This window comes from Dromiciops gliroides, chromosome 1 (genome assembly GCF_019393635.1).
Source record: "Dromiciops gliroides isolate mDroGli1 chromosome 1, mDroGli1.pri, whole genome shotgun sequence".
In the NCBI taxonomy this organism is placed as follows: domain Eukaryota; kingdom Metazoa; phylum Chordata; class Mammalia; order Microbiotheria; family Microbiotheriidae; genus Dromiciops; species Dromiciops gliroides.
The window spans coordinates 1553770-1569529 of record NC_057861.1 but is presented as its reverse complement, the minus strand read 5'-3'; the positions used below and the strand labels follow the sequence as shown (position 1 = coordinate 1569529).

At 39.1% G+C, this 15760-nt stretch overlaps 2 protein-coding genes across 3 annotated transcripts in view; both read right to left on the bottom strand.

The window, feature by feature from the left end:
• The window catches only part of LOC122736558 (vomeronasal type-2 receptor 26-like), a 36967-nt gene extending 33223 nt beyond the window's left edge, over positions 1-3744 (bottom strand). The window contains exons 1-2 of the mRNA XM_043978875.1: positions 3494-3744; positions 2370-2661 (exon numbers count right to left, since the gene is read on the bottom strand). Of these exons, the coding sequence (XP_043834810.1) occupies positions 2370-2661; positions 3494-3744 (543 nt within the window). The remainder of the gene's footprint in view (positions 1-2369; positions 2662-3493) is intronic.
• LOC122733853 (immunoglobulin lambda-1 light chain-like) overlaps positions 1-15760 on the bottom strand; it is a 773472-nt gene that overhangs the window by 209720 nt on the left and 547992 nt on the right. The window lies entirely within an intron of this gene.

Below are 15760 nucleotides of genomic sequence, written 5' to 3'. Positions count from 1 at the left end.
AGGAACAAAGTCAGAAGATGAAAATGAAAGGAAATTGGCTACAAGAAGGGTCAGCCAGGTGGTGCAGTGGATAAAGCATTGGCCTTGGATTCAGGAGGACCTGAGTTCAAATCTGGCCTCAGACATTTGACACTAGCTGTGTGAACCTGGGCAAGTTGCCCAACCCTCATTGTCCACCCCCCACCCCCCCAAATCAGCTACAAGAAAAACCTAAAAGAACGAAAATCCTTCAGTTGAATAGCAGTCCAACAAGAATTCCTGGAAGACCAGGAATAAAGGTTTTTGGGGAAAATTTGAGTAAGTGAGAATGAGGGAAGATTTGAAAAAGACAATAATTTGATAAAATATCCCCTAAAAATCAGAATTGGCCAAACACAAATAAATGCACAAAAATCACTGAAGAAAATAATCCCTTAAAAAATTAATTGGGCAAGTTGAAGTAAATGACTCCTTGAGCCATCAAGAAGCAAGAAAACAACTTCAAATGAGTGAAAAAATAATAGAAAATGTGAACTATCTCATCTGACAAATTACTGATTTTTAAAATAAATTAAGTAGGGACAACTTAAGAACTATTGGACTGCCTGAAAGCTATGATGAAGGAAAGGGTCTAGATTTAAAATTTCAAGAAATCATAAAGGAAAATTTTCCCCAAATCCTAGAACCAGAGGGTAAAATAGGGGTAGAAAGAATCCACTGATCACCCCCAAGAGACCCTAAAATAAAAGGTCCCAGAAATATTATAGACAAATTCCACATTGCCAAAGTCAAAGAGAAAATACTTCAAGCACATAGTGGGAAACCATGCAAATATCCTTGAGCCACATTCAGGATAACATAATATTTAGCAGCTGTAAGGGGCTAAAATTCTAGCTATACTATCCAAAATCTAATGAGTGGTCACCAATAAATTATAAGCTTTAGCAAGAATATTTAAATGTTTAAGTATTTATTAAAAAGCATTAGGATCAGAGAGAAAGGTAAAAATCTAACTATTTCTAAGAGACCCTATCATCTGACCCACCATGGCGAGGTCAGGAACCAAAAAAAAAAAGACAGCCCCCTACACCAGGATCTGCTTCCTACTTCGTGTCCTTCTCCCAGAAATGGGAGGCTCCTCAAGTTGATTGACTGGTAGCCTTGATAGAGAGTAACCAAGAGCAAACATCACTTCCTGACGCTAAGGACCTTGACCTCATGGCTTGCCCTCAGAGGCCTTCTCCTCATGGTGGAGCTTTTCTACAGTAAGTCTCCAGCAGGTGGCGTCATTCAAATCGTTACACAGCTACTACATCAGAATGGAATGGAATATAGTATTGCAGCAGGTAAAGAACCCAAGGATTACAACCAAGAATAACCTAGGAAACAAAACTTGACCTAATCCTTCAAGAAGAAAAATGTTATTTAATGATAGAAGGGTTTTTAGCATTCCTGCTGAAAAGACCAGAGATGAAGAGAAAATTTGACTTTCCAATACAAGCATTAAAGAAACAATAAAAAGGCAAAATGAAAGAGAAACGTGACTGAATAAACGTACAAATGTAGACATTTCTATATGGGAACATAGTACATATAACTTATCATACTTAGGGTGCTCTCAACATACCTTACCATAACTCATCACAACTTTTTTTCTCCAAAACCTGCACCTTCCACACCAATTCTCATACTTTTGAAAATAACATACTATTAAAAAAACAAAACAAAACACTGAGGATTAACATTAACTGACTGATTTTAAAAGGTAATACACATAGAGTGAGATATAATGGACTGGATGATCATTCAACTGGAAGTCTGGGTATGTAAGTTCTAGTCCCAACTCTTAAACCAGTGAATTGAGTATGATTGAGTAAACATTTTAACTTCTATAATATTTGATGACCGGATCTGTGTAATGGACAAGTATATCCAGGTTTCCTGAACATCCTTTCCAGGAGAGCCTTTCATGGGTTGGAAGCTCAATGACTCTAATTCCACTCTTGGCTTACAACCTGGGTGATGTTCCAGCATCATCTTCCCTGATGATTGAACCAGCTGCATGATGCATTGGCTAGAGGGTTCAAGTGGGCTCAAGGAGACCTGAGCCCAAATCTTGCCACAGAAACTTATCAGCTTCATGATCTGAGACAAGCAACTTAACTTTTCCCAGTCTCAGTATCCTCCCCTGTCAAATAGGCATAAGAATTATACCTCCCTTATCAGTTTGTTTTGATCATCAAAAGAAATATATGTGTAAAGTGCTTTTCAAATCTTAAAGTACCCCATAAACACCACATATTGTTGCTGTCATATTATTACTCTTATTATACTAATAAATATAGTTTTGGTGGTTAAAGGCATAAAATGTGTAAATAAATAACACTCACCTGTGGAAACTTGTAGAGGTCCAGCAGTGTCCCCATCTGGACAGAGAGAGCTGATGTGATTCCTCCAATAACAGCCATAGCCTTGTCCTGTTCCTTGCATCTATAGTTGGGGATGAACTGGCTCAGCCCAGACAGCCACTGCAGGGAGCTCTCCAAGGTTCTCTCATCACTGTGATATGTGTTGTAGAGGTGGAATCCCAGGGAAATGTTGGGCAACAGATTGGGATCCCTGTTAATCTCTTCTATAGCAAATACTAGGGCCAGTGTTTGTTGGTAATTTTTGTGCAGCCACCTGTGGGGTGCCAGGGGAAGGGGGGAGCAAGTGTCATAGAACATTAAGAAAGCTTTCAAAGAGAATAAATTTCAGAAGGATAAATCCTCCAGCCATTTGAGTTAAAAACAAGGACTTCAATGATTCTTCAGCTCATTTCATTTTTATTAAACATACCATACCCCATGTAAATTTTTCCTAGATATGTGCCTTCTAATGATTATTCACACACACACACACAAACAGAGTGAGAGAGAGAGAGAGAGAGAGAGAGAGAGAGAGAGAGAGAGAGAGAGAGAGAGAGAGAGAGAGAGAATCCCTAAAAGGTTGCACTCAGTTGTTTTTAGACAGGCAAATGTAGAGAGGAAATATGGGAGCTTTGATTTTAATAACAGAGTAGATTTCTCATTGCACAACATCAGGAACTCAACAACAATAAATCCATCCTAGAATAGAAAATGGGCACAGGTTCTGTTGCTTCTGGGTATTAACCAAATTCCAGGGGGCCTGGGTTCTAAGGACTTTTAGTACTTTCACTGCTTAAATATTAATATGAAGCTAAGCCAGGGAAAACAGGGTAATAAAATACTGAACCTGCTCAGAACTGAGCTTCCTGGGTATGGGCTCTTTGCAGGGCATGTGAATGGGGAAGTGGAGGACAGAGGTTTACTCTGTTTGAATTTGAAAGTCAAACATAGGAGAAACTGTCAAGAATGGAAATAATATTCAGAATCAAGGAGCAGGGGAGAGCACCCACTGTCTCCTGCTGCATGGACCTGCCTTTCTGCTCCATCTATAAAGACCTCTTTTTAATTATCCAAGGGAAAATGAGCCCAGACAGATAGACACTTACTGATGAGGCTTACAAGCTTTGTTAGGAGGACTTTCAAACAGTTCTCCTCCTGTTGCACTGTTCACTTCAACTGAGAACAAGGATAAAAAGATGCCAATCAGCAGGTCCCCATCTTGGGAAACTATGGGGTTTATCTTTTGAAAGCAGGGGAGCTTCTCTGTTCTATGCCCAGAAACTGGAAGCTGCAGCAGCAGAGATATGAGAAGGGAAGAAAAAAACTGAGAAATGCTTTTCTGAATATGAGGAAGCATCTTCCTGAAAATTAGCCAAAGTTCCAAGCCTGAGGAAACCAAGGAGACACTGAGGCCAGAGCAAAGTCTGGTGACTCAATCATGAATTAATTATCCAGCATCACATATCCATCTGTAGATATCCAGGCTATGGTCTGCCTGCCACGCTTGAGGAATCACAATGGAATACTGGTCAGGTCCAAGTCCAAGACAAGGACAAGGGTGCCAGATGAATAGATGTTTTATACTTTTACCAGCTTGTAGAGTGAACTCTGTCTCATAGCACCTTTATTGCTATTCCAGTCTCCTACTCCTCCTAGTCTCCAAAGAGAAATCTTGGTTGCTGAAGAACTCTGGAGACCAGACTGCCTGGGGCATCTCCAGCTGAGCTTCTGCATCCAAGGGAAAACCATAAGTACAAAATTATGTTTTGGACTCTCTTTCCCTTGATCCCAGCAGAGACTATAGTACAGAAGTGCCTTCCTTGGAAAGTAATTTCTGTGACCTTTGTTCAGTAAGTGGCCTGTGTGGATTGAACGTCATGGAAAAATAACCCAGCAAGTGATAACATTTTAAAAACAAAACCTTCCATAACACTAATTTCAGTCATGTCCCATAAGTCTTATAGCATTGATGCTTCCCTCTCCCCTGCCCCCCCTTCTTCTCTACTAGGTCTAATGTAAGCTTCCTACTCAGGACTGAGTCTAATGTATTTTGAAGTTCTTTTCTACTTTGTAAACTTGTTGGTTGCTGTGTTTCATCCTCAAAGAGGACCAAAACCACATCACTATGTGGCAGTCACATTACAATGGGTCTCACTGTGGCTGATCAACTGAATACAAGCTGGGAGGGCTCTACCATAAGTCTGGCACAAATACTCCACATTAACATTTGGGGTGGAGATGTCTCTAAATTTATGCATCTCACATTTCTTTTGAGCAGCTGCAATGCACATATATCCCCTCTCCTATTTTTCTCCTCATTCTTTGGGCAGGATCATAGCATTTCAGTCTCAGAGATTTAAAAAGGACCCTCAAAGTCTACTTAGTCAAATAGGTTTAGGATAAAATTCCCCCTTCCAATGACTAGCATTTCAGACATGTACATTGTCATATTCTTTGCCTGAAAGAGGCTATAATGAGGGTGTAGCATATGATCAGGCAAGACTAGTGCCTCTGGTGTGAGGGTGGCCAAGCCCTTTCCAGAACTTCTTTTTACCACTGGTGATCCACCTGATTCTACCCTGTGGCTCTAAGAAGGTGTAGTACCCACAGTCAACATTCCCTCATAAACCATTTCAGCAGATGGGCAAAGCCAGGTTGGGGGTAACCAGGGGGCCTCAAACACATTGGTGACTTGAGCCGGGGGTGCTCTACCCCAAGAATGTGAAGATGTTTTCTGGTGTAATGGGTGCATGAGAACCATTTGTTACAATGGCCATGAAGGCAGATGAAACAATTGCTGTGGAGCCTTAGAGCTCAGTCACACATGGAAGATACTAAGGGCAATCACTGCACTTGAGTCATCACCAGTTGTCTTTTTTCTATAATAAATATTTTTATTTAAAATTTTGAATTCAAAACTCTATCCCTTCTTCCCTGGCTCCCTACCCTCCTCCCTGAGGTGGTAAGCAATCAGATATAGGCCATACATGTGCCAATATGTCAAACATTACCATATTAATCCTTTTGTGTAAGAAAATGAAAAGAAAAAGAAAAAGTGAACAAAGAAATTAAAAAATAACATGCTTTAGTCTGTGTTTAATAAGTATTAGTTCTTTCTTTGGAATCCCCAATTGTCTTGACTCTGTCTTGACATTAGACTGTGTCATGGCTCTGCCTCACTCAAAACCTATTTATGCATGAATCAAAGGACATCAGATGTACCATTTTACCATTTTTTACATATTTCAAATTCTTGTAGTGACAGGCAAGTGACAAGGTAGCTGTATCTGCACCACATATACCAGGAGCTGTAGTCACAACTCTGTACACAGGCAGCCAAGGCTATAGTGTCTTCTCAATGGAATCAGCAATGAGATTTTGCAGCTCCCTGGTTGTCTGAGCAGCCTTTTAAGCACCACACTGCTCACCTCCAGGTGTAAGAAGGGACTTGAAAAAATGCCTTGAAAATTGTCTGCTTAACCAACCCTGACCTGTCTACCACAGCTGGCAGGCAGCTCACCCTGTGCTCAAAAGACAGAAAATATACAAAACCCTCTGCAAAGATGATTCCACTCATGATCAATACCAGTAAATCAGTTTGGGAATTTTCTACAAAGTAAAAGTATAGAGGTGAGTAAGTCTGCCCAAGAGGGTGTAGAGAAGCCTTATACTTAGTGTTATCAGGCAGAAGTGTTTTAGGTAAACCAAAGGGAGATATTAAAGAAAACTGCAAAAAGGATTTTTGCTCTCAGGTGATGTGAGTCTGATGTTCACCAGGACTGCTATCAGAAGTAAAGCCATAGTGAGAGTGTAGGGGGCAGCTAGGTGGCACAGGGGATAAAGAGCATCAGCCCTGAATTCAGGAGGACCTGAGTTCAAATGTGGACTCAGACACTTGACACTTACTAGCAGTGTGACCCTGGGCAAGTCACTTAATCTTCATTGCCCCGCCAAAATATAAAAGCACACACACACACACACACATAACAGTAAGAGTGTAGTAGGGTTGGATTTAATTGATCAAATTGATCATGAGGTGTCCCAAAGAATTACAATTGCTCAGTTTCCCAAGTTTTATTGAAAGACTGATGAGTGACCACAGGGAGACCACCAGGAGGTGTCTCAATTTGGGAGATTGAAGTGGTTATATTTCCAGTGAGAAAAGTAGATTATCTGTTCATTATCCTAATCTCCTCCTTAATTTGACTGCATGCAAACCCAGTATAGAATCCTGGGAAGTGTGGGGCCAGGCAGAGCCAGCCCCAGGGTAAAGTAAGTCAGAATCTGGGAGAGCCTCACCAAGAAAAGAGGAGCAGAGAGCAACCCCCCTCTCCCCAAAGATTTTTATCCTCTCTTGGGTAGAGGTGGGTCTCTGCACATTGATCCAAGCTAATTGGACAGTAACATTCAAGTGCACTGATTGACATGACTTAGTGGGTCATCAAGGTGAGTTAGCTTCCTTTAGGTAGTTGGGGAAAGTCAATCTACATTTCTTTTGTATTTCTACTGACTCTGGGCTGGCTCTGAAAAACCAGCCAGAGTTCTTGAGTGGGGTTAGGGTCACTGGGTCTCTGCCAAAACCCATTTTTTTTTTAGTTCTTTAACAAACATTTATTTTATTTTTCCAGTTACATATAAGGATAGTTTTCAAACATTCATTTTCATAAGATTTAGAGTTCCAAATTTTTCTCCCTCCCTCCCTCCCTTTTCACCCCCCTCCACAAGACCCCAAGCAGGTTATATATGTACAATCCATAAGTACTCTTTTTATCAGTTCTTTCTATGGGGGTAAATAGTAAGCTTTGTCATTAGTCCCTTAGGATTGTCTTGGATCATTGCACTGCTGAAAGAAGTTAAGTCATTCACAATTATTCATTGAACAATACTGCTGTCACTATGCACAATGTCCTCCCAGTTCCTCTCACTTCACTATACATCAGTTCATGAGTCTTTCCAGGCAAAACCCATTATTAATAATTATTTACTCACACACATTTAGTCTTTTCTGAGCATCTTCCTAAAGACATGCTTAAACTCATCATACCTAGAGTGTCTCTGTGTTTTTGATGTCTCTTTATTTAATATCTGGTTTCTAGGTATCCTATCATCCAGGACTATTAATGGCTATTAATGGTTAATGGTCCCTGGTAAGTTTCTGTTCATAGTATTGGTTGAAATTACTCAGTGCATTTACATCAGTGTCCACTAATGTCAGTAGTATGTAATGATTGGAGTGATACCACCTGCTAGAGAGTTACTGTAAGCAAGCTCCACCACGAGGAGAAGGCATCTGAGGTCAAGCCATATGGTCAGCTCCTTGGTGTCAGGAAGTGATGTTTGCTCATGAGTACTGTCTATCAAAGCTATCAGCCAATTAGCTTGGAGATATGTGTGTGGGTACAGGATGTTTCTGATTCTACAGAAGGCTTGTAGATTGAAGAAGGGTGAGGCTGGCTCTCTCAGGCTCTTTCACAAGGAACTCAGGGGGGAGCGGGGCAGGAGACGCATGCTCCCTTTGATAGATAGATGAATCTAGGCCTCTTTCTCTCTCTCTTCACCAAATTCTTATTCTCCTTAATAAATGATTAAAAGTCTAAACTCTTGCTAAAGCTTATAATTTATTGGTGACCACTCATTAGATATTTTAGACAGTATAGCTAGAATTTTATCTCCTTACAAGTAACATCTTCAAAACAGCAATAGTCAGCTGTCCTGAGGGGATCCAGCCTGTGAATATGAGTGGCATTTGACATTGTAGCCAGAAAGAATGCCACTCATTTGAGTTCAAATATCAACCAAACCAATAAATATGGTTGTGCCAAATTAATGTGGGCTATTCTTCATACCTATTATTCCCAGAACGGGAAGTGTAAGGATGTGCTTTAGAAGTCATCTTGCCTCTAGAATCCCATTTTTTTCCCTTGCAACAAACGTTTATTTTATTTTTTCCAGTTACATGTAAGGGTAGTTTTCAACATTCATTTTCATAAGATTTAGAGTTCCAAATTTTTCTCCCTCCTTCCCTTTCCTCCCCCCTCCACAAGACACCAACCAATATGATATAGGTCATATATGTACAATTCACAAGTGCTCTTTTTTCACTTCTTTCTATGGGGGTGGATAGTATGCTTTGTCATTAGTCCCTTAGCATTGTCTTGGATCATTGTATTGCTAAGAGTACACAAGGCATTCACAATTGCTCATCAGACGATACTGCTGTCACTATGCACAATGTCCTCCCAGCTCTGCTCACTTCACTATACATGAGTTCATATGAGTCTTTCCAGGTTTTTCTCGTATCATCCTGTTTGTCATTTCCTATAGCACAATACCATTCCACTACAATCATATACCACAGCTTTTCAGTCATTCCTTGATGGATGGACATTCCCTTGATTCCCAATTCTTAGCCTCCACCAAGAGTTGCTATAAATATTTTTTGTACAATTTTTCCCCCTTTTCCCTTTTTCATGATTACTATTGTTAACTGTTTCCCTCCATCCTATTCCCTTCCCCATGATATTTATTCCATTATCCATCTTCTTTCACCCTATCCCTCTTCAAAAGGGATTTGCTTCTGACTGTCCCCTGCCCCACTCTGCCCTGCCTTCTTTTGCCCCTCTCTCTTTATCCCCTTCCCCTCCTATTTTCCTGCAGGGTTAGAGAGATCACTCCATGCAATTGAGTGGAGTAATTTAACCAATTGAACCGGTTCTGATGAGATTGAGGTCTTTGAGCCAATTCTGATGAGTTAGGCTCATTTACTGCCCAGATTACATTGGATGGCATCAGGTATGTAAACCTGTAGGAAAGTAGGAGGGGATGGGGATGAGGAGGGCAGGTGAAAGAAAGGAGGGCAGAGTGGGGGACAGGCAGTCAGAAGCAAACTATTTTGAGGAGGGATTGGGTCAAAGAAGATAGAAAATAGAGCAAACATCACAGGGAGAGTTAGGATGGAGGGAAACAGGTAATAACCATGAAAAAAATTTGAAGCAGAATATACGATAGTGATAACGGTGAGGAGGAAGACAGTGATGAAGATCGTGGGAGGTAGATGAGGATTAGTTAATGATGATGAAGTTGGAATGATGAAGGTGAGGATTGAATGGTGGGGATGAGGATCTATTGATTGTGATGAGGGTTGATGATGCTTGATCATGATGATGACAAAACATTACTGTGCTGGACTACTGTGAAGAAAATTCTTTGTCCAGTATAAGGTCCTATATAAACATTATCTATTACTGTTGTTGCAATAATCAACTTCACGGGTTTATTGTAAGGAAATCTCTCTTTACAGTACTATATAAATGTAGTTTACTATGAGTTATATGATCATCTGAAGTGCCTGGAGACACAGTTTCAGAAATGCTACCCTTCAGATTTTGATTCTAAAAAACCAAGTTGGGTCCATAAACCATACTCAATTGAAAAAAAAAATGTCAGTCCTCTGTCATTAAAAGTTCAAGAAGAATTTGCCAAGTTAACAAGTGAAACATACTTAAAACTTGAGTTTCCTAAAAAAATGTTAGAAGAATTTTCACTTGGGGTTAGGATAGGATTTCCAACAATTTCTGAAATGGCCCTAAACATACTTGAGTCATTTTGTACTACATATTGATGCAAAGCGGCATTCTTAGCATTTATGATGTGATAAAATAATGGAATTTGGCAGATGCCCAGGGGTGCCAATATTATGGCAAGCCACCCAATTAACTCTCTCCATATTAAATTTGGCCCCTACAATGATTATAAAATCAAAATATCAATCCACTCTGAAAATTGTTAAAGATGCTCTAAGTCCTACAGTATCAAATATTCTGCCAAGATTCAATTCCTTATGTAAAAATAAACAAGTACATCCATCTCATTAGTATTCATATTTGCTTTCATCTTTAATGAAAGATAAAAATATATGCATATAAAATAATTATTTTAAAAGAAATTTCTTTATGATTTATTATTAGTAAATGTTTGATTTGTATACTATCTTATATACCTACATACCCAGGGTCATATAAAATGTCTCAGGTGAAAAGAGGTTGTTAATGGAAAATGTTTAAGAAAGCCTGGTCTAGATATGGGAGAATTTCTTTCCTTTCTTGTGTGAATAGATATTTTTCAGAGGAGGAAATGCCCATGGGAAAAAATGTACAAAATCATTAATAATTAGATAAAAGCAAATAAGAGAACTCCGAGGTACCACCTAACACCCAGCAGATTGACTCAGAGGATACAAAAGAAAAGAAAATGATGCTGCTGCATAGACTGTGGGAAAACAGGCACATTGTTAATTCACTGTGGATTGTAACGATTGGAATGATGCCACCTGCTGGAGACTTACTGTAGAAGAGTTCTGCCCATGAAGCGAAGGTCCTTGAGGGCAAGACCAGGAGTCTTTTCTTTGGAAAAGGAAGTGACGCGGGCTAGTGGGAGGAGGAAAGGAAGAGACTGGGGCTCTTTCCTGAGGACGCTGGTGGAGAGGGGAGCTAGAAATGTGCTCTCCCTTTAATAGATAGGAATCTAGGCCTTTCTCTCTCTCTTTACCAAATTCTTATTCTCCTTAATAAATGCTTAAAAGTCTAACTCTTGCTAAAGCTTATAATTTATTGGCGACCACTCATTAGATATTTTAGACAGTTTAGCTAGAATTTTAGCCCTTAACACATGGCTGACCACGAAGAGGAAAGCTAAACCTCAGTCTTCTGATCTTCTGGTTGGGTAAATTTCCCCTCCCTCTCCCTTTAACTGCTAAGTACTGGCGTACTGGCTGTGTTTTCCCTTTAAATTTTTTCAAATGGACCTTTTAAACTCCCTAATTACCCTATTTTTGATTTTAGTCTGTTTAACCAGACAAATGGGAGATAAGATCATGTTAATGCTTTGTTTTTCTGGATTTTCTATTTTTCTTTTTATTTTTGTTAGAAGAGCCAGCAACTTACTCACACAAGGAAATATCTCCCACTCCCCCAACCACGCTTTTTCAGAGAAACCTGAAGAGATTCCTACAGTTTTTCCCAGTTCTAACACTAATTGTTGCTCTAATTTTGCATGCCTGGAGGCAATGACCCACCCTCTAGAAGCTTTTAATCCCCTAGCACCTGGAGGCAAAGTGGGGGAAGAGGAATCCAGGCCTGAGTTCAAAATCAAGTCTGATTCAAATTGCTCTGGTCCCTCCCCTCCTCTCCAGACCCCACCCTCTACTCCTCCCATGGCCAAGCCCATTGCTTCCCCTGCCTGGGAAGTCCAGAGATCTGATGCTCATGTGCAACTTTCTCTAACTACATTTGCAGCTTCAGGCTCAGCCCTTCCCCAGCCTGGCTGTGCTTCTGAGACAACCTTAGAAAACCCTTTAAATTCCAGATATACTCGTTTTGTTCATAATTTTGCTAACCTGCTTTTGTCTTTAATTAGTAATCTTATAAAGCATTTGTATGGTGAAAAGACTGACAGACAATATAGAGGGGTTAAAGAAGAAAAACTTAAGCTGAATGAGAATGACAATCATCAACATAGTCCAAGACTCTGCTTCTTTTGCCATGGAAGGGTATATATTTTACAGAAATGTAGAAGTAAGCAGCAAGGTATTGATATGAGTATTGGGGATTTTAGATACCGGAATCAAAAGTGTTCTGAATTCACTCAGAGTATTAATAGTATCAGTTCAGAGGTTACATAGGATTTCTATGCTATCATATCTACATTTTGAAATTAATGGTATGGGTTTATTTTCATAGAGATTTTCATGATTTTGAGATTGTGTTTTATACTTAGTTTTTAAAACAAGGAGAATATTTGTAAAAGCTTTTTATAGTCATGTGATCAAGTTTATATTTTATAATACTCTTATTAATATTAAGTTCATATTCATTTAGATTTCCCTAGTTTGAATTTCATTGTCTTTTATTATTCCACGTATATTTTCTTCTATTCATTCATCTATCTAATTTTGAAACATGGTTTTGATTTCATAATACAATGTTAATTCTAGGAGTATTGTGCTCTCATATTCTGAGTTGTTTGTTTCTGTTATTTTTTCTCAACTGATTATTTGATCAAACTCTTTAAAGCATTTCCTTGGCAAATTGGTTGCCATGGCAAGTGTAAATTGATTCTAGAAGTATTATTTTTGATAAGCATATTCAAAAAAAAATAAAGAGGGGAACATTTGTAAAAGTTTCCTTTTTTCAAAAAAAAAGTTTTCTTTGAGATTCTGTTGTGCTTTAACTTGTTTTTAAATATGTTCTGATTTTTCACAAAAGTGATTGTATACTAAGTAAAAAAAAAGATATTATTTGAAATTGTTGCATAATTATATATTGTGTTCTGAGTCAAGATGTATTCACATTTTTTGCAATCATTTATTATCCTCAATTTTTAAATCCATATGAGACTTGGATTATGGGAATTTATCATTTAAGACACTAATTGCCTTTATTCTGAGTTATCAGATGCCAGTTGGCCAAGATGCCATCCAATCACAAGAGGAATACATGCAAGAGCAGACACTGAACTGTCACGAGGGGAGACATGCATGAAGTCAAGGTATGGCCGAGAGAACGGCTTTTGACAAATGTTGAGGTTGGATTCTCTTGGTTTAATATTTTATTCTCTTTTTCCCCCACAATATTATACAGATGGCTGGAAGTATTCATCCCACCCATCTCATTCTACACCTGACTTCTATGCTCCCTCCTATATGCTTGATGCCATGGACATATATTCCATCCACCTATTTTAAGCCTGGCATACTGTATGGGCAGTACATATTGCTCAAGTGTGGGAATGCTCATATCCCATCATTTCTCTGTTCTTTTATGGTAACCCCCATAATTATCTCAGGTGTCATGATAAATATAGTGTTGAATTTGGCCTTGACACCTGTTACCAATTATATTAGATTTTTTAATTTCTCATAATGGCATGAGGATAATTAGGCAGATGATGCAAAAAGTGATGAAACAAAGATAAAAATTATTTTTAATAATTAATATCGCAGCAATTGTCTTCTCAATTACCCTCCATAAGGGGGGACTATAGTAATATTATAATTTTAAAGAATGTTTCAATTTTTTTTTATTATATGTTTCATGTGTAACAACTAAGATTCTGAATTCCCTTAGACATGTTTTTGAGAACTTTCATTGTTTGATTTGATTATTGACAAAGCTATTTTAAAGTTGTGTTAAGCTCAATTTTGTAGGAAATTTTCCTGGCTGATTACCAGCATCCACACATCAACCCCTGAAAAGACTTCTATTCCACGACTACACCTAGAGGACATCTGAGAAAAGACTTTCAGAGACTTTAAATAACAGTTTTGTTTTGTTTTTGTTGTTTTTTTTTTCTCTTTTCTCTTTCTGTTATAATTGGAACATAGTATCAACATCATTGTGTGCAGATCAACTCAGCAATACAATGATCCAAGCATGTCCCTCCCTAGGCCAGTGTTCCGAAGTGAGGGGGATGCCTGAAGCCAAGGTCCCTCCACCAGCTGCTTCTGCCTTCAAACCTCCAGGCCTTGCTTCAGGATTCAACCAGAGAGGAAAGGAGGCAATGAGGGTAAAGTGACTTACCCAGGGTCCCACTAGTAACTATCAAATGTCTGAGGCTGGATTTGCGCTCAGGTCCTCCTGAATCCAGGGCCGGTGCTCTATCCACTGCGCCACCTAGCTGCCCCCTTTTAAATCCTTCTTAAAGTGTATTGCTGCTTCCAGGACACACTGTTCTGAGCTACAGTGTGGCCCAGGGGGTGATTGGACTTCTTCTCAGCATGTCTGGCCTGTGAGTAACCACAGCCTCTTTCTCATTGACCCAGAAACAGAAGTCTGATTGAACTCTGATTTTCTATGGTCCAAAGCTTGATGTGACTGTGCCCCTCCCCCACTGGGCCACTAACACACGATTCACCCCACTGGTTCAGAACCAGGGCGTTTTGCCCCAACTCCAGCAGAGAGTGCCTCCACTTCACCCCGGCCCACTGCCAAACAGCTATTTAAAGATTTTAAAAGTTGTTCAAAATATTTCTCTGGCTTATCACAGCATGCTGCATGGTTGGTATTAAGATGTCATTTTAGTTTCACTGGTTTCATGCTCTCCATGATCAAAATTTCATTACAAATTAAGCAAAGAGGTTTTCTTATACCATCATTATTATTAGAAGTAAATCCATATTGCACAAATAATTCAACACATTTTCTTTTTCTTGTTAATTTAGGTGTACTACAACCTGGTAGCAAAGACTCAGCTGCATCGTCATCAGTATTTTTACCTCTTCTGTCTACAATAAACCACTCACCCATCACCAAAAAATATTTTTGTCCTACAAGATAAGTAAATATTGCTAATAATTTCTCAAATACACCCTAGCTTGAGTTTATGAAATTACATTTGTTTGTGCTTCATTTTTAAAACTGATGTTCACACTTACACATGCAAACAGTGGTGATGGTAGAGAAACATTATTAAAGAGTTTCTGTCTTTAGTTGCTACAATTAAACACTTATGTCTCTGAAAAAGAAGGAGATAACAGCAATTTCAAAAATCAAGCATTCTAACACAAAACAAGCCATGCTGAGGAATGATAGCAGGAAATGTTAAAAGTCTTTGTTTTCTATAATGAAACTCATGTTTTTATAAGAGCAGAAAACTCTATGTACAGTAAAAAACACTGCAATTCACACACATATATAATAGTCTTCCACTGGAGTCAAGGTATTTCTGTCAGCATTCATGGGCATTGTGTTCCATGGAATGATGGCATGCCTGGTGCCAGTGTGTCCATAAGCACAGTTGCAGTGAAATCCCATGATGCAACACAGGCAAGTGTTGCCAGATTTCTAGATTGACCAATACTGGGGTGGAGCAGAGAGGGGATGTGGGAGTAAGAGATACATCATCAAAGTCCTGTTTCCTCCTCCCAGGCCCTCATTAGGATGGACCTACCTCTCATTGTACTATTCCAAGAGTCCAAGCATGTCTACTCTGTAGAGGTCCAGTGGTGTGATATTGATTTTCCATAGTCTTCTAGGAGGAAAGACCCCAGCTTGTTTGACTTTCTCTGGGGAACCTCCATCTTTCTCAGCCCTGAAAACTCCATGTTTATGATTTTTTCTAGGCTATCATTTTTCCTGTTTCCCTAATTACTATTAGCTGGTTTTACACTTGCATATAAACTCTCTATCTCTCTGAATAGCATAGTTCCTTATTCATTGTGGACAGTCAATGCATCAAATTGTAATTTACTGGCCTTGGCCAATAGAGAGCACTGTTGGATGAGCTGGGATATCACTCTGTTTTGGCTCTCCCTGGTTTTGGTATCACCACCATATTTGTGTCATAAAACGTATTTGGTAGAACTCCTTCTTCACCTA